This window comes from Pithys albifrons, chromosome 4, assembly GCF_047495875.1.
Source record: "Pithys albifrons albifrons isolate INPA30051 chromosome 4, PitAlb_v1, whole genome shotgun sequence".
Lineage (NCBI taxonomy): Eukaryota > Metazoa > Chordata > Aves > Passeriformes > Thamnophilidae > Pithys > Pithys albifrons.
The window spans coordinates 25,666,249-25,686,319 of record NC_092461.1 but is presented as its reverse complement, the minus strand read 5'-3'; the positions used below and the strand labels follow the sequence as shown (position 1 = coordinate 25,686,319).

Below are 20,071 nucleotides of genomic sequence, written 5' to 3'. Positions count from 1 at the left end.
CACGAGCTGTTATCTCTACAAAATGGGATTTGCTGAAACAGCTCTGGTCATTTCAGCAGTTCCTTCAGTCAGTGCATCTCTAAGAGCTGGATACCCCAATCCAGTCGCAATCTGGGTGGACAGATGCACATTTCTTTCCAGAGGAATGTTAAGCAACTTGGACAGGCTCCTGGTTGAGTGCTCCTCTGCTCTGGGATTCACATGGCATTAGATACTCATGGAGGGTAACTTATCTGAATGTTGCCTTTTCCTGAGTTCACATGGGGCTTTGGACCATCTAGAACTGGGGTACAGTTCTTTGATTTAACACTTTGATGTGTAGGAAACTGCCTATCAATTAGTGCAGTCCTACCTGGAGATCATGGGCATTTGTCTACCCACCAAAAAACAGGCAGTGGTTATGCTTTATATGTGCAAGGCTTATAACTTCACCTCACAACAGGCCTTTTTGAGCAGTTTTTCCTTAAAAATCCTTCCTCTAAAATGCGTAGAAGTCAGTAATAAGGTAGGTCTGCAGTGTGTTGTTAAACTTCTAAACTTAGAGAAACATTTGCCTCATGAGTTTTACAATCCACCGAAAACAGTCTTGGAAAGACATATAAGGTTTAATGTGCTAATAATTGTGTTCATAACAATTGCTTAACAGAACTGTGAATAAAAGATTTAAAATGCCTTGATTAGTTAGTTGAGTTACCTGTTTCCTGGGTGAGTGTTACCTCTTGATCGATACCCCATGGCACTTGTACCAAACCTGTGTCCTCCTTTCAGTACAAGTTAATTACTCATTAAATAGTCATACAGCTTATTCGATCTCCAACTCTCAAATGTCTTCTCCAGGATAATGGAAAATTACATGTGGTGTTCCTGTTTCTCTCTCATTTACATTTTACTTTCTCCATGAAGCAGCCCCCTGAGAGGCTGATGCTGTGCCTTGTACTGTTGCAGATACCATTTATTGGACAGAATGCAGTGTCAAACTGTAACCCAGAAATTACAGTTAATAAAATACACAGCAATGAATTGCAATTTAAAAAGAAACTATTTGGTGGTTTAATTTTGTTAACACTTAGAATGGAATAAAACATGCCATGTAAGTATGTGGCTACAGTATAAAAATTAAAATGTCTGAAAAGTAAATCTAGTGCTGAGCAATCACATTGATAAGTAAAATTTTGACTGCTCAAAATGTTATGCCTTGTTAACCCAGAAGAAAATCAGTTCCAGGGCTAGCAGCATTCTCCAGAAATGTAAGCTTCTTATCTTGTTAGAGTGGATGGTGGAAATGTTTTTAGGGGAGATGGTGGGAGTAGTATTTAGATATTCACCAGCTGGTGAATGATTGAGACAGCTGAACAGATGGCAATAAAGGCTGATAGGTATTGGTGAGTCTGGTGATCAGTATTTGTCTGGTATCAGATAAATATTCAACTATACTGTTTGCACATCCCAGGCCTGTTTAAGATTTGTCATCTGTTCAAAGTATGTAAAGTAAGCCCTGGCTTTTCAGACAGATGAGTCCTTCTTTTGACATCTCAGTGTCAGTGAGTCATTCTGTTATCACAGTAAAAATCAAGAGCAAGTCTAACCTGCTAAACAGTCATGAAACCTCCCCAGGTGTTTAGCTGCGAGACGCATTCATGTGTTTTATTGACAGTGTGGTAACAGATCAGGTAAAATGCTGACTGAAGGTGTCATTATATTAAGTGCTCCCCTCAGTATTTGTCATTTACCATTCTTGCAACTGCATACACTGGGACTATTTTTAATAAGGTGAGGAATTTTTTCTTAATCCACTCTCTAGATATGTGTTGTGCATATATTCTCCAGTCAGCATCAGTTCTCAGAACTGGGATATGAGGAATCTATTCCATGAAAATTTGACTTCTAGGGCAAAGCACTGACAACATAATGAAAAAGCAGAGATCTCTTTAGGCGTGTGAAACAATTTGCCTTTTACTAAGCTTCTCTCATTTTCTTTTCACACAGTGCTTGCTTAACAAATGGTAGTCAATAATGTGCTTCCTGATGTGCTTTTTCTTTTGTCTTAGATCTTCACCCTTTTAAAACAGCCAGGTCTCAGTGACTACTCTGCACCTCTGTGGCAGCACTGAAAATAACATTTTGCCCTGGAGTTAGTCATTTTTACAGCAAGCTCTCAAAAATCTTTCAGGAGAGGCTTTCAGAAGGGCCTTCTTTAATAGATAGCAAAACAGATGTAGAGAGATGAAATGACATGGAAAAAATAACATTATATTTATGCCTCCTATTTCCTCATCTCTTGCTGTGCTTACTCTGCATGATCTCAGCCTGACCTATAGGGGTTTTTTTTGGTAGTTTAATTCATGGAGTTTGTGGCTGTGAGTATATTGCTTTGCCTTTATCTCATGTCTTCAAGCCATAACTCTTTATCTCCTGACTCAAAGCTGCAGGACTGAAGGCTGAATTGCTTTCTTCTTTTCTCAGTGCTCTAATATTCTAGAAAGAAAATGGGGCAGAGGTAAATAACTGTCAAGAAGAAAGAACAAGACAAACGTGACAGATCAAGATTTTCAAAACTGGCTAGTGATTTTAGGCACACTGATTTTGGGTGCACAGTTTGACAAAGACTCAGTTGCAGCCAGACCCTTGTAGTTTGGCAGCCAAAGTCATTAGCACCTTTTGATAATCTCAGTTATCATACCGTCCTTATAGATAACCTGATTTTAAACAGAAGGCTAACAAAATTTTATGAGCAAAGGTAATTCAATCTTTTGGAAAATGTGGTTATTTTTATTGTTTGTGTATTCTGGTCTTAACTATAACATGAAAAGTTAACCTTCTATAAAAGGTTATTACTTTGCTTGTGGCAAGCCAGCTTTTAATTTCGGGTGTGTATAACTCCAGTTCAAAAGAGTGGCTTTAAATAAAAGTCTCAGCTGCTATTGGCCTTGCATTGCAAACTGATGGGAGCTGCAGAGCTGTGGCTGTGAGCAGCCCTGGCTGGTTTGCAACAGGTAACAAGATGCCTATCCCAGGAGCATCCTCCTAAGCAGCCCTGGGACAAATGTCAAGCAGGTTTTGCAGGTGCAGAACTCCCTCGCTCCCTCTTTCCCTGCTCTGCCAAAGCAGGGGCTCCTGCAAAACTGGATTGCATCACTGGGGGGGAAGGCAGAATGGGCAGCAGAGCAGCTTCTCAGGCCAACTTCAGTTTTCCTTGCGCTTTTGAAACCTTTTGAGCTGGCTGTGTTTATATAGTCTGGAGACAGTACTTGATGCATCATTTATATGACTGAATAAAAATTCTTTTAGAAGCTAATTTATGATGTATTTCCTTATCTTAAATTCTAATCAGGCAGAGCTTGCCTACTTTTACATATTCCTCAGAAAGCAGTAAGCTGAAATAGGTGTTGCCAATTTGTTTTTCTCCACGAACTGACTTAACCAGTTTTCGTTGCTCTGAATTTTTGTTGAATTTTCAGGACATCTCACATGTTACATTTCAGCTGCAGAAGTCCATGACTGATTAGTATGCAGAGACCGTTTTGGTCCTGCTCTTGCCTAATAGTTCTAACCTCAAAATAAAAAGTTAATTAGAGCAAGTAAAGTTATTAAAAATGCCTATGTGATTTAAAAGCTGAAGTCTACACTTTCAGGAGAGTCTTAGGCATTTTGGAAACCTGATTAAATTAAAATCCTTTATGAGGTTACATGAGAATAGGACTTCAGCTTTAAATCACCTTGGTGATTTGGAAAATCTGAGTCAGTGTCGTTCATTGTCTTGAGCAATAAATGGTAATCCTTCACAGGTGAAAGTCACCATTCAGAGCTGTGGAAGGGTACAAGGACATCCTCACCACCAGCATGTATTTAGTCAAAGTCTCTCACAGAAGCCAAGAGCACTTCAGATAGCAGTTCATTTTAAACTACCATTATTTAGAAACAGATGAAGACACAAGCAAGGTTATTTTGGGTTTTTTTTTCATGTTAGGTCTTTACTGTCAGGAGAGACTGTGCTGGTTTAAAGGCGAACAAGCAGAGGAAATGAACTTACCACAAGAGAGATTATAAGTCAGAGCTAAAATTTAATAATAATATTACAATAAATACACTGACACAAAAGGGAAATTGCTTTCGACTCGCAAAAACCCAGCCGTATAACCCAGTGTCCTGGGGCACAAACCCAAGGAAGTTTGTTTGCCCTTGTGCTGAGACCCCTGTGGCTCCCCCAAGTCCAGAGCAAAAGGAAATGAAAAACCTGTTGGTGCAGGCAAGGGCTGTAATTGGGTCGAGAGTGGCAGTCGTACTCTAGTCAAGAGCAGTGGTCTCCTGTCAAGGTCCTGCTGCTCCTCTGGATCCAACAAACCCTTCCCAAGGTCTTACCCACCACTTATATACCCTCAGGGAGCATCCAGTCCCTCCCCCTGGGCGGGGACTCACACAATGGGTGATTAACTCTGGGAGCCAGGGGGTATTGTTGAACCGTTGATGGCTCATTAGCAGCCACACCCCATCAGGCTGGGTATGAAGGTGATAATGACTCCCTGGGCAGCTGCTGCTAATGGCTCATTGTCCTTGGGGAATGAATAGAGGGGGTAGAATACACAGCTTTGATCACCCCCACACAGTGTCAACTGGTCCCTCCTGCTGAACTAGGACAGAGACTCATGGCAGTTTGTGTTACGGTTGGGGTTCCCTTTCATAGCACAGGTGTGTACACTTGATACACATGCTGACACCCAGTGCTTTGAGGGCTTTGGTGGGGCAAGAACAGGTTGAATCAGAGGGTTGCTGAGAGAGGCAGAGCCTTTCCTCCAGACTCACGGTTAACATCGAGCACAGCTGTGCTCAGTGCCATTATCCACGTATGTCCCACGTGCACATTGTCCGCACTGGCCCATGGATAACTAGTTGTAATACCAAGGAATAAGATGCCCAGGTGCTGCTAATCGAGATTCTCGTTGCTGTATCTTCACTGGCAAACCAAAGATGAAATGAGCCTGGAGACTGATTTGTCACCTGCAGTGACTCTCTCTTCAGTGGGAATTGACTGCCTGTGCTTAAATTAATGTAAGGGTTGTGTTTTCTTTTAGAAGGAAACAAACACACTGAATAGGATAATGAGTAATCTGCAGGCTGCCCTTGGTGTGGAGGATGAGATGCAGTGACAGGGGATAAAGGAGCTGTGAAGGATGTGGAATCACTTCTAGTGGAGTGGCTGAGGGACATCTCAAGTCCTTTAAGTATTTTGCTTATCTTCAATGAAAGCATGTTGAGATGCTTGTGATGGTTCAGATAGTATTGAATTCCCACTCTTGTTTTATGTGTACTATCTTGGGAATATAATAGGTGTTTAATGCCCGTCTCCCTTTTTCTACTTGTCTGGAATATCCTTGGTGTTTAAGAACAACCCTTATGTCAGCTTCTTATTAAAGAATATGCCGTGGAAATTATGCTAATTAAGCTGGAGTGTAATTACGGGCTAGAAAGATTATTTCACAGTCAGAATTGAATTGTTGTAGATAAACGTGCATTAACTTAATAGTGTGCAGCTAATTAGTTTTGCTATTTACTCGTAAAAGTTAAAAAAAAGATGCAATCATTTATACAAAAGCTCAAGAAATGAATATATTGCAAAGCCAATGAGAAGTGTACTCGAATCTCTCTTAATTATTGTTTTGCTGGAATTTTTCTTAGTTTTCCTATTTTGAAATTGCAGTGGACACAAGTAGCTAATTAACATACTTAACTTTATGTCTGCTTAAAAGCTACATTCTGCAAGTAAAATGTGTTTGACAGTTATGTATCTGTAATTCTTACTAAAGTGGTTACAGCATCAGGGTGTCTTGTACTCTCGACAAAAGTTAAATTGCTTTGAATCTCATTGTGTATCAAATTAAGGTAGAAAGTTTTTCTCTGTGTATCTAACTTTATTTTTTATGTTTGTCAGCCAGCTGACATTTGTCTTTAGTATGGCTTAAGGAAGGGAAGAACTAAATACTTACATGCTTGGCCACATACACTGAATACCACTTAGAATACTGCACAGGTGCATAGTCACGATAGTCCTGGAAGCCAAAGAACACAGAATTACTTGACCCCCGCCAGCTGAAACACTGAAAGCCTTGAGGAGTTTGCCAGCAAAGACGTAATTTTGTGTGTTCCAAACATACTCATTTTAGCTCCAAGTCTCAGACATTCATGGGTGTGAAAGGAAGGCTGCAGAACATTGTCCTTAATGTAAATCAGTATCAGCTTCTGGGAAAATGTAGTACAGCAATTTGGTTTGTGCATAGAAATTCATATATAGAAATCTTTATAAGCCACCCCTGAGCATCCATTTCTTCCATTGACTTCAGAGTGAAAGGGATTCCAATATAAATTGAAGCAGTGGTTAAAAAGTGTAATCTTAAAGTGAAGTGTAGTGTGCTCTGAACTTCATGTGCAGTGTTACCTACAGGGCTTTACTGCATGATCACCTTTCTTTATGCTGAAATGAAAAAACATAGAAAAGGGACATATTTTTATGAAACAGAGAAAAATAATTTCAATAGCCTATATAGTGATTTCTGCCCTAATAAATAAATAACACCAGATATAATATCCTCTATTGCGGAACAGTCCCACAGCTTTTCCACTCTGAGTTTTAATGAAATTGGATATCAGTTTCATTTTTATCAAGTTATATCAAGAACACCAGCTCCTGTGTGAGTTCATATTTGCCATTAGAAGAAAACTTATGAAAAGCAGCAAGTATTGACACAAACCTAAAAAAAATCTCAGACTTTTCCCACTCTTGGCTCCCCTTGTGCAAACAACACAGCTGAACATCTGTGAACTTTGTTATGTACTTTGGAATTTGCAGCAACAATTTGGAATATGAATTTCAAAATCATACAGATTTGTCCTAAAATGACCAAAATGTGAAACTAAGGAGGATATTACAGCTGGAGTTGATGTCAGTTGAGCAGAGAGAGAATGGGTTCAAGGTTTGAGGGAGTAGTGATGTCCTTTCACCTTCAATAAGGAAATATGGAGGGAGAGATTACCAAAGTCTGAAAAGAAAGTAGCTCTGATGTCAAAAGGGAAACTTGTGTGCTGTTCACAGTCTGTATTTCTTGCTGTTGGCAGAATATATTGCAGGGTGTCACACACCAGCTAAATTCTTGGATCAGTGAAAGCAATTGGCACTGGAATTCAGCATATCAAATGAAAAATCCACCCAGAACATGTTGCAGGGAAATAAGTACCATACATACAACTAACAACTAAATAAAATACGAGTGACTCATCCCTTTCCTGTCGATAGCTGTACTTCCACTGGCTGAGGAAAGATTTTTGGTGGGTTGAGGCACATATTTTCCCTTAATATGTTCAAGTTTCAAAGACCTCTTTAAGATACTGATTCTGATTTCTAAATGGCAGATACTTGGCCGTATTTCTGTCATTCATTAATAAGGGCAACTGGCCTGAATCAGTACCATGATTATTGTTTGCAGTGAATTTATTAGATACATACAGTGTTTCACAGTTCAGCTAGAAACATTTCTGTAGAAGTGCTGTGCAGAATGATCTGCAGCCTCATTCTCTTTTTCACAGATATAAAAGTTACTTTCCACTTCTAAATTGACAGAATGGCAACTAAGGGAGGAGCTAATTTTCCCCATTCAAAGGATGTTGCATTTTACTGGGGTGCAACTATCAAATATACATGTGAGATGTCTATTTTATATTACTTAAAATCTGCAGCCTGTTTCTGCACTAACAGCTGATCATTGTCCATGTAAAATATTTTTTTTTCTGACTCAGCTTTTGCATTAATTTTAGGTAAGACCCTGAGCTGGTTTTGCCTGGGATACTCTGTTCTTGGTCTGCTTTTGTGGCTGATACATCAGTTGAGTGTCAGGGACTTCCATTGTGTTGTAGAGCACTTGGTATTACTTTCTATTAATCATGTCGGTCCATTAATAAACTCATCATTCTTCTACTGGCTTTTGAGTCCTTGTGAAGACTGTCTGGGTCATCCTGTGGCTCAAACAGAGAACAGACATCACCATGCTAGATACTCAGCTAGAAACCACTCTTTTCCCATTTACTTTCCCCTGCAAGTGCTGGAGTACTGTCTTATTTTCTAAGTACTCTGAAAAGTGGGATATGTGTTATGTTTATTGGTGGTTTGAGTAGAAGGACAAAATTGAAATACCCTGTTAGAAACAATACCAATAACAAAAAAAAAGTGCTGCTTCTGAAAGGGTGTGTGACAAATCTTTTTTTGTTATTATTACTTATAAACTGAAACTGTTGATAGTATCAACAGAACCTGAGATTGGTTAAAATTTCCCTACAAGTAACCCTCTTCAGCTGAGCAAGGTACGTGACAGCATCGGTGCCAACCAGCGTGAGGGTTGCAGTCAAAAATGGGCTTTGGTAGCCCAGAAGGTCTCCTCTTACCCTGCACTCCCCTGAAGTGCTGTCCACTTCCTCTGCATTTTTTACACACTTGAAAATCTTTTGCAGTCACCTAACAATGAATTGGCATCTCTGGGTTCAAAGAGTTGAAGATTGGGACTAAGGATCTAATAGTGGCCCTTTTAACTTTCTCCATTTTTTAAAACTTTTCCTCTGTGCGAGAAAGCCTTATAAGTGCTGTCTCTCTTTATTCATTCCTGTTGTGAAGATGATGGTATCTATATATTACATTAGGAGAGTTCCTTAGAATTTCTACAGTGCTTTGAGGAAGATGAAAAGCATGTGATGGTAAGTAGCACTAGGATTTGAGTATCAGGGCGGTCCCGTGGTGTAATGGAGAGCACTCTGGACTCTGAATCTCAAGGTCCTGAGTTCGAGTCTCAGTGGGGACTGTCCCCTAGCAGTTCAATGCCTCCCTGCCATCCTATCCCGTCAGGTCTCGGGTGCTCAGCAGGGTCAGCCCCGGTTAGTACCGGGTGCTGTGACAGTCCCAAGGACTTCACTGGCACTGTCCAAGCTCACTCGGCCGTGGCAGATGGACTTCAGGAGTTAAATGGTGGGGCCAGTTCTGTGCATGCTGTGCCTCACCTAAAACATCCACTGCGCAGGCTGGAAGGGCACACCCACGTGGGGAGAGCCCTGCCCAAATCTTTGTTCACGAAGTCTGGCCGTACAATAAAATTTGAGCTACTTATTGCTCGTGTATATTTTTCCTTCTATCCAACAGCTTTTATTTGAGAAATTTTTTAACAATTTGACTCTCTTGTTACTAATCCCATGAACTTTCTGTCTCATGAGTGTCATGTGTATTTTTCATTATTGCCTTGTTTTGGTGCTTGTACCTTGAGGTACACCAAGCTGGCTTGCAGATCAGGTTTTTTATGCTTAATGAAAACAGAAGGAAAGGCAGCAAAGGGAAACAATTAGTCTGTATTTCCCTTTGAAAGGGAACAAATTCAAGGTTTTACATAGAACTGTACAGCTTTTATGAACAGAAATAGTTTCTCTTTTTCTAGTAGATTGAATAGGAATCCAGTTTTAAGAGAAGGAAATGTTTGTTATCTGGTGGGGGCTTTTCTTGTTTGTTGGGGCTTTTTGTTTCAGTGCAGAGGGGGTTTTTTTTGTTTTGTTTCTTTTGGTTTTTAATTCAGTATTAGAATTTATCTAGGTTTTTTCTTGGCTTTCCAGAGTTGGTGTTTCAGAAATTCTGGGCTTATCTCCTGCAGATGAGTGTGGTTTAAATCATTAGCAGTGGTGCTTTTAGGCTAATGCTGAAGTGTTCCTGCTGCTGTTTTTTGCTTTCTTTTTTTATAGCTGCAATTTTTAGGTGTTGCCATGCATGTGGGGAAATAAAATAAATATGATCATCACTAAAGTGCTTCTCCCATTTCTCTAGGAAAATCATGGATTTGTGAAGTAACATTTGTTCTTTAGAAAGCATATATTTTTATATGGTCAGATGGGAGCAGGATATCAAAAGCTTTTATCCTCCTGTTGTTGAAATACAGAAAGTTTTAGGAGCCTCTGAGTGGGAACAGTGGTTCTAGAAAAGGGGACAGTTTTGATTTACAGGTCTCTGAGGACTGAAAATCTCTCAAACCTCAGAGAAAGGCATTAAAGTAAATGACTCTGCCTGACAGTGTAAGTCAGTGACAGGGTCAAGGCTGGAATCCCCCAGGTCTGTGTACTGTTTTATCTCCTGTCTACATTTCCGCTTTTCTGATCTATGAGGAAAGTGTATCTGCATCTGTAACAGCAGTTCTGCCAGGGAACAACATTTCCTAATCTCCTGAAATCTGCTCTGTGAGGTGTGAACTCCTGTAGATGGAGAGAGGCCAAGTGTGAGCTGCTCTCTCAGGGAGGGGTTAACTTGGCATGTTTTCACAGCTGCAGTGTATTATGTTTCTGTAGCAGAAGGTCAGAAAAATGTTATGCATAGCAGGGAAAAAGAAGATAAATTAGGCAGCTGAAAGACATCTTGATAGCTTACGTAATTTGCCTCTTCCTTGCCTTTGCAGAAGCAGGCCCTGTATAAGCAAATGCCTGCAGAGAAAAAGATAAAACAGTTTTTCAAGACTGTTTCAGCCCAACAGCCCCAAAAGACAAAACCACTTTCTAGCAAAACCAAACAAACTAAACAAACCAAACAGTATAAATGGCAGAATTAAAGATATTCTAAAGCACTGAAATCCCTGCTCCAACCCCACAGTCTAGAGGAGAGGTGATACTGTACCAACTACTGCAGGGTATGGAGAGAGAGCATTGTACCAGCTACAGCAGGGTATGGCTACCTCAGGACACAGACAGCTTTTTCATAAGAATCAAAAATACAGAAGCTTCCTCACAGGATGTGAGAGATGTAAATATTTCTTAATAAGTACCAATAGAGTGAAAAAGTATTTCATAAAGGTTCATAACACATTTCAACTAAAAAGACATTTGTAAATGGAATGAGGGTAACCTGAAGCAGGTAATACACTTGTGAATATATTTATGTTGTATTGGAGGGAGTAACTTAGAGCTGTAAATAGTATCATGTAGGCCAGTGTCGTTAGATGATCTTTACTCGACTGTGTCATCATAAAATCTCCTCTTAAACGAAAATGTTCATGAAATCTATGGACAGTTCAGCTCCAGGATTGTTTTTGTTATGTTGAAGTAGTTTTCATCTTGCCTCTTCACAGGCTCACTTCTTAGGGTTGTTCTATTTTAAAATCTAAATCACAGGTAGTAATGTAAAAACAGAAGAGTGATGCCTTATCAGAGCATGTAAAGGATGCCAAGGCAGAACTGCAGGAGGGTTTATTTGCCACTGTGCAAGTCAGTATTGGAGAGATGATCTTTTGAAGTACTGGATTAACCCTGAGATCCCAGGTTTATGGTTGTATTAAAGACGTGAGCATCTCCTGCGCTGCTTGGCAGAGCTGAGCAAGAACCCTGTACATCTGACACATCTCATCCTTTTCTGCACCTCATTAGCAGACATAAATACATTGTAAAAAACACATTTGTGATGAATCTGTGTAAGCACTACTGCATGGTGGGTTTAGTTCAGGCCGCATGGAAGCATAAACCATGGAAAATGTCATAACCCAGGAGTGGCATCCAGGTTCTTGGCAGGATTGCCCAATAGTTGTACAGTTCTTTTGCATTCAAATCTGCTAAATTTGCAATGATCTAACAAGAGCAGCTCTTCAGCAAAGGTAAAGAACTCCATTAGAGAAGGAAACAAAGCGTGCGGATTTGTGAGATTTGGGAATTGCAGGTTTGGTGAGATGTTTACATTTACTCTGTGTGATGCTGGATGCCTGTGCATCAGTCTTTTGGAGCACTCCACACAGGCTACAGTTTTCAGGTCAGAATAAACAAAAATGTATTCTTCATTTCATTAGAACTTAGCATTTTTATTCATAGAAGATGCATCTTCAGTACCTTTCTTCTGTCCTCCCTTCTGGTGCTTCCATATTTAGACTAAACTGTGTCAGATTGTTTTTTCCTAAATTTTCCAGTAGTCTGGGTTTGGTTTATCTTTTTCAAAGGATAAAAAGAGAAGTGGAGGGAGCTTTCTGCTGATAAGGGCTCACTGCTGTCCCGAGGAGGTTGTATTAGGCCCAAATTCTTTTTGTGGGTATGTGTTGTTCGTGTCACTGTGGGTCTGAAAATGAAGATGGTCAATTGCTTGTTATTGTATACTTGTTGGACCAAGTTTGACTGGAGAAGCATGGTAAAGAGTTTGGAGAGTTTTACAAAGTGAGTAGAACAGAGATTTACATATCTACTTTATGATGACATATGTCTGATGATCTTGTGTGATTGTGATGAAATATGTTTGAAAAGCAGAAAATGCTTAAAGGAAGTGCTTCACGTTTAACTCACAATAAAATAAGTGTAATAAGTATGTGTGACCAGACTTCGCAGACGAAGATTTGGGCAGGGCTCTGCCCACGTGGGTGTGCCCTTCCAGCCTGCACAGTGGATTTTTTAGGTGAGGCACAGCGTAGAACTGGCCCCACCGTTTCAGTCCTCAGGTCCATTTGCCACGGCCGAGCGAGCTTGGACAGTGACAGTGAAGTCCTCGGGACTGTCACAGCCCCCGGTACTAACCGGGGCTGACCCTGCTGAGCATCCGAGATCTGACGGGATGGGATGGCAGGGAGGCATTGAACTGCCAGGGGACGGTCCCCACTGAGACTCGAACTCAGGACCTTGGGATTCAGAGTCCAGAGTGCTCTCCTTTACACCACAGGACCGCCCTAATAACTATCTGTTGTCTTGTATTTGACCAACAGTCATAGAATCACGGAAAGAAAATAAGGGAACAAGCTGTTAGGTAACTTCTTGCTCTTTACATCACAGTCCTTGTCTGTGCAATATGTTTAAATATTTTTGATTTTTAACATCCTGTCTTAGCTCTTTTTGAATGTTCAAAGATAAAGTTCTTGAGAGAGATTCTTGTAATATTGGTATATTGCCTCCCAAATATTTTAATAGAAGTTAATTTCTCACTTTAAACACAGGAGCTAGTTCTTTGATCTTCTCTTGGCATTTGATTAGTTCTCCTTGTGTTTGATCTTGAGCTACATGTGGTTTGTTTTCCCAGTATTACCAGAAAACCATTTCCACAGCTCCTTTCAGAAATGAGGGAAAAGAGATTTTCAGGCTTTATTTATTGAATTGAGGGAGGAAGCAAACAGAAGGGTCTATCTCTGTAGTCATAAGTTCAGCAGAAACTCTTTAGACTGACATTAGCAGTGCCACAATATAGAGTTAGAAATCAAGGAAGGATTATCCTTAGCTCAGATTGAATTGTCTTTGCCTTTGAGCACTACTTGATAAATGAAAACTGCTCCTTCACCAGTTTAAGACTGTTTGACATATACATGTGTGTATTAAGACAGGCAGGAACATACAGACAAGTCTGTTTAAACATACAGTCTTGTAATAAAAAAATTGTGCCTTCTCTTTCTTTGACAAATACTTGGTGGTAGTTCAGTCTTTGTCAAGCATATGGTTCTTCATAGCAGGCATCTTCCCAGTACTGCCTTTGGGAAATGCTGCTGAGACAGGAGTCGCTCCGGGTGCCAGTGTTTGCCTGGGCCAACTGCTTGATCAGATGTGAACATTCTGCTCCAATAATACAGATCAGAAATAAGAACCCATGCTCTCGTGACATTCACTGTGACCAATGGCTGGAGAGTCACCAGAGCCATCACACCTGCTTCTCCAAGGCTTTGCAGAAGCAATCAGTATCCTCAGTTACCAGCTGGAGACCTGTGTTTTTAAAACTTATTTAGTATTATCGGTGCAGATACAGATGTAGCAGGAATTTTGCTTTTGTTTTTCTGTGTGCCATCAGCATTTTCAGTAGCAGAAGAAGAAAATTCTGGCATAATTCAAGCAGATATTCAGATGCAGTGCATACTCTGTGTTCAGCATCAACTTTAAGTGACCCTACATGGCCAGTGCACTCAGCTGTGTTGCTGACAACCTTTTTTAATTTGCATCTCTTCTGCTTTCTGACATGTGTATGTGATAAAATGGCAGGAGCAGGAACTGGTTTCAGTGCATTATTTTCAGTACCCAAGTCAGCCTGGATTTCTGCTTGTGTGTCAGAGTAGTTGTGTCTCATGTACAGCTCCTTGTTGATTCTCTTCAGTTGTTCACAGATAAAATGTAGCCTGTGGTGATAGTCTAGGCATACATATTGTCAGCTCACGGGTAGCTTCCCCTCTGGGTCCTCTTCCATCCCTGGGACAGTCTGCTGTCATCCATGGAGCATCTGCATTAGTCACCACTTCAAGCTAAAACCTTCTGCAGGATTCAAAAGAGATTGATCCTACATTCCTAGAATACATCAGAGAAAGAAAATGAAACACCTTGCTGTGTTCTGGTCAGCCAACTCAGATGAGGATGATTCCTAGAAAAAATGCACTTTTTCACATCAAATACTGTTTTTCAGGCAAAGCTGTGAAGTTCTTGGACAGCTGTGATTCTCTGGTGTAAAACCCTATACCACCATCAGAAGCCTCTAGCTGATCTGAACAGATTATTGTTCTTCCAAGGAAATCATAGGCAATAGCAGAAGATCTTGGATGTACAGATACTACCTTACTCTTTATTTTTGGATCAACCACACAGATACTTTGTTAGCATTCTCAAAATGCCACGCACCTCCTCAGATTTACTCCAGCCTTCTGGCTTGTGTTTCACCATCTGTGTGGATCACCTCACTCAGATTTTGTAAGCATGGGCATGTTAATAAGGGACACAGGCTTAGCTAGTGTTTGTGTAGGATATTCACTACACTTCCAATTTTTTCTTAATTCTACTTAACAGTTTTGCTAGTGATTAGATCCTCATATGTTGCCAATTCAAATAATTTCCATGTGGCGCAGTATCAGATGTTTCACAGAAACCAAACTAGATTTGATTTTCATTATCCGTCTCCTTTCCTTTAATCTGACACTTATCTCCATCAAATACTGACCCTAGCACTGCTTTTTGTTGGTAGGCAGTCAATGATCAGTTTATTCCAGCACTTGAGTTCCCTACTAGTTGTTTTCTCTTACTTTTTGTTTGGCTCTCTATTTTAAAATGGTTTTTTTGTCATACAGGTATAACTGGAATGTTCCCCCACATCTATGCAAAATGTTCCAGATACATTTTGTGCCTTTGTCTTTAAGAAATTCCAGCCCTTCTCCAGACCTCTGCCAGCTGACTTCATTAAGTAGCCTTTTAAACTTTTCATAATGAAACTAAATTTAAAAAAAAAAAGATTAGTAATAGAGCTGCAAGCTTGCTGTTCTCTAAAAAAACCCCTCTCTTTCTCATTCTCACTTTTTTCCACCTATAAAAGACTTGTATAAAACAAATTAAAAATTTAAACCCCTAGAAACAAGTCTTTCTTGCCCTGAAGGGTGCTAAAATTATCACAATTATTCAAGCAGCCTTAACTGTTGACAGAAGTTTTTGTTGGTTTTATATAGCTACTGTATTTCATTTGGAAACTACTAAAAATATAATCATCTTCGAGACCATCTGCTTAAAATGACAGTGCAGACTAGGGCTAAATTTTTAAACTTTTTTCCCTGCTTTGTTCATTATCTCTCATAAAACTGGTTACATAACAAACTCAGTATTCAGTGCTGAGAGTTTCTTCTCTGAATTAATTTTCTACTTACATCCAGTGTGCACACAGCCATTTCCAACAAGTATTGGTACATCCCTCATTTGCTGACTTTTCTTTGGGAGATCAGAGGGGAAAAGTAGGGAGAGCCTTGTTTTCTTATGTAAATACCTTGTCAAGACTGCAGGTTCCTCAGAACAATTAATTGTATCTTCAATGAAGGGACCTTTTTCCTTTTGCCCCCTTGTTGCCTCTTTCCTGGATTCCAGGAAAGGAGGAAGAAGAGGAAGATGAGTTGTTGTCAGGGTCCATGATGATGTACTACTGCACATAACAGGCCTTTTGTTAAGTGGTTTTTGGTTGGTTTGGTTTCTTGGTTGGTTTGTTTTTTGGTTGATGTGGTTTTTTGGTTGGTTTGTTTTTTGGTTGGTTTGTTTTTTGGTTGGTTCAAGTCATACACTCTGTGAAGGAAGAAATTTCCTTCTGGAGAGGATTCGGTGACACAAGTTCCAACACTGTCATGTAGTTACCTGCTGTAAACCAACTCATTTCTAATGTTCTTCCTGGTTCTCTTGTCAAACAAGCTGTTTTATTCTGGTATTTTGTATCTTCCCCAAAATACTGATACCTGCACTTGGCATCTAGGATTAAAATTGAGAATAAAGTGGAGATAGGATCATTTTTCCTCAGTAAGGCTGGTGGATTGTGCTTTTCATTTCTTGTTTTTATTTAAACAAAAATTCTAGAAGGTGCCTTTGTTATGCTGAAGGCCATTTATTCAGAAGTCAGGTCTAATAGGTTTGAAGAATCTTTTAGCAAGCATTAACATTGTTACCTGGAAGAAAGCAAATACAAAGGAAGATACCACATCAGATAACATTGCTTCTGTTATCTCTGGCAATTTATGATTTGTTTATGAGTTTGTGCTACCCATTCTTAAACAGCAGTAAGTGCTTAACAAATTAATCCCTTCCTTTTTATCTAGTAACAGAGGCAGGGTAAGATGGTATACAGAGAAAAAGTGGTGTTTGCCATCTTTGGCTGCTGAAGTTTCTACCCTTCCCTGATACCTTTTACAATGTTCTCTACCTTTTCAGAATATCAGTTATATCTTAAATCTTTGTGAACGTGTGCAGATATCTCTTGTGGAAGCTTCCAACAGTCTGTGTCTTCTGAAGGTTCATTGTCCAGATGTGATTTATTACATCTTCATGATCTCTTTCATTAAATGCTTAATGTGAAATTAAATAATCATGAGTTAACATGCGCTTTGTCAGAAGAGAAATGGCCAATGAAATTCTGAGTGTATTTTTTACATCTCATATTTATATTCTGAATCTTCATAAAGATACAGCTGTAATGACAACTCTTAGTCTGGCAGATGTCCCATATGAGAAGAGAACAGACAAATCCCTCTGTTCTGTAGTAATGCATTATTATTGTAAAATGAGTCTTGTTTCCAAGATATGTCGTGGAGAAATGTCATATTTAAAGTGTGCCTAATTTTGTTTGGGGCAGATTGCAGAGATACCTTGAGCTCCCTCAGTGATATCTACTTCGCCTCAGAGCAGCAGAATCTCTCTAATCTGGGAAGGAAACTGGTGACCAGGACTGTTTTGTCAAATATTACAGCTTGACCCTGGAACAGATCTTGTGGGGGTTTTGGCTGTGAGCTCCCGGGTGGTTGTGGTAACTGCAACAGAGAACTTTTTCACAAGTCACCTCCTTTCCCCAATTTCCCTCTGTCAGCCTAAACATGTAGCATCTTTATTGATGATTTAGATGAGGGAATTGAGTCCATCATCAGCAAATTTGCTGATGACACCAAGTTGGGAGGGAGTGTCGATCTGCTGGAAGGCAGGAGGGCTCTGCAGAGGGATCTGGATAGACTTGAGAGATGGGCTGATTCCAATGGGATGAAGTTCAATAAGGCCAAGTGCCAGGTCCTGCACTTTGGCCACAACAACCCCCGGCAGCGCTCCAGGCTGGGCACAGAGTGGCTGGAGAGCAGCCAGGCAGAAAGGGACCTTGAAGTACTAATTGACAGGAAGCTCAACATGAGTCAACAGTGTGCCCAGGTGGCCAAGAAGGCCAATGGGATCCTGGCCTGTATCAAAAATAGCGTGGCCAGCAGGACCAGGGCAGTGATCCTTCCCCTGTACTCTGTGTTGGTGAGGCCACACCTTGAGTATTGTGTTCAGTTCTGGGCCCCTCAGTTCAGAAAGGATATTGAGGTGCTGGAACGAGTCCAGAGAAGAGCAACAAGGCTGGTGAAGGGACTGGAGCACAAGTCCTATGGGGAGAGGCTGAGGGAGCTGGGGTTGTTTAGCCTGGAGAAGAGGAGACTCAGAGGTGACCTCATCACTGTCTAGAACTACCTGAAGGGAAGTTCTAGCCTGGTGGGGGTTGGTCTCTTCTCCCAGGCACTCAGCAATAGGACAAGGGGGCACGGGCTCAAGCTCTGCCAGGGGAAATTTAAGTTGGAGATCAGAAAAAAATTCTTTCCAGAGAGAGTAATCAGGCATTGGAATGGGCTGCCCAGAGAGGTGGTAAATTCACCATCCCTGGAGATTTTTAAACTGAGATTGGACGTGGCACTGAGTGCCATGATCTAGTAAATGGACTGGAGTTGAACCAAGGGTTGGACTTGATGATCTTGGAGGTCTTTTCCAACCCAATCGATTCTATGATTCTATATGGCACTTGGGGAAAAGGCATTTGATAACTAAGCATATGGAGAGCAGCTACATGTATCTCTCGCTCTTGGGACACAAAGTCCAAAGCCCTTTTCCTGAATGATTTTACGCTTAAACACAGAGGAGGAAAGTTTACCTGAACTGACAGATTGATTTTAAGTTCTGGTCTGGAAACTGAAGAATACCTGCAGAAACTTGCTCAACATACTTGGATTCAGTTCTGTCCTGTGATGGTAATGCCATTTTGTGTTTCTTAGGAGTAAGGAAAAGTGCAAAGACTGAGTCTGTGTATTTGTCTAGCTGCTTTGGATAGAGTAGAAGAAACAAAGATTTAAAAGTTATCCAGTGTACAAGTGTAAAATCACAGAACCACCGAAGGTCTGAGGTCTTCTCATCTGACACTCAGCTCAAGGAGGGCTAAAGATGTGTAAGAGTTTTACATTGACCATATCTGGAAAAAATAAACCAAAAGGCAAAATTAGTTATTGAGATACAAAATTTGTATCTCATAAATATTGCGGTAACTTAAAAAAGAACTTTTTGACAAATTAGCATTTCATGGAAAACCATTTGTGGTTCTGATTCTAGCCTCCATATTTTAATTTTAATAGAGAAAGGATAATGGTATGGACATGTATTTTCTTTCTTTTCCCACATTAAAATTTCATAAAGCCATTTTATTTAGGGAAATGTATCAGTTAGAGAACTAATTCCATGAACTTATTTCTTCTAATTATACTTTTTTTTCAGAGAAGTACAGTTTAAAATTAAAAATAGCTTTATATTTGATTTAATGTTTGCTTTGAAAATCAAGATTTTACTTAAACATTCCTGTCTTCTTTGTGGACCCAACTGTTGCCACATTTATCCACTAATAGCAGAATGGTTGATGAATCTTTGGTGTTTGCTTTCATGCAGAGAGTTCGGATGGCGAGATCCAGAGCTTCCAGAAGTTATACAGATGTTACAGCATCAGTTTCCCTCAGTACAGTCAAATGCTGCAGCCTACTTACAACACCTGTGTTTCGGAGACAATAAAATAAAAGCAGAGGTAAGATTTATAAACCCTTTTTTCAGCAGTGTTGCTGTTTGTCATTTATCATTGCCAGTTATTTACATGTGCTTTAAAAAAGCTTACAAGAGAAATTATGCATATATACCTGGATCCATTTTACTCACGCTTTCACTTAAGTCATTTGTTACTGTTACAGAAAGTGAGAAATTCATAAAATATTGTTGTCATGCAATGTTTTGTTTTCTTTGGAATATTTTGATTGCATACCATTTAAACACTGTAACAGTGGTTGTTCAGTAATCAGCTAGTGGTGAAGTCTTGATCTCATTGAAACATACGGGCATTTTGTTAGGGTGCTCAAAGAGACATTTGGACACTAAGTACAAGCACAGAAGATGAAAATTAGGCAAAAAGATTCTAAATCAAAGCCTGCTTTAATGTATAGTTGTGGGAATAGCGTCTGATTTCACTGGGTTTGCAGCTTGAACAGTCATCATTGGTTTATGAACTTCAAATTCAATGTGGATTGTATCTAAACTGCAATTCAAACAGCAGGGCAGACTTTGTTCTGTACCTGGGGCTGATAGGTACTCCTTGCTTGCTTGTTTCCCGTGGTTCATGGGCCAGCTCAGCTTTTGGCACAAGCTGAACCAGAAGGAAGGCGGCTCTGAGGGATCTGACAAACACACAGCAGTCAATTAAAATTGAATGAGTGAAGCTGTTACCAGCCTCAGCTGCCTCCCCTGGCCCTCTCAGAGTTACTGCTAATCAGGGACATGTGGTGTGCTG

General features: G+C 40.1%; 1 protein-coding gene across 6 annotated transcripts in view; it reads left to right on the top strand.

Moving 5' to 3' along the window:
* The window catches only part of CTNND2 (catenin delta 2), a 636,240-nt gene that overhangs the window by 454,494 nt on the left and 161,675 nt on the right, over positions 1–20,071 (top strand). For all 6 annotated transcript variants that reach the window (XM_071553703.1, XM_071553697.1, XM_071553698.1 and 3 more), the window contains one exon: positions 19,186–19,318. In XM_071553703.1, the coding sequence (XP_071409804.1) occupies positions 19,186–19,318 (133 nt within the window). The remainder of the gene's footprint in view (positions 1–19,185; positions 19,319–20,071) is intronic.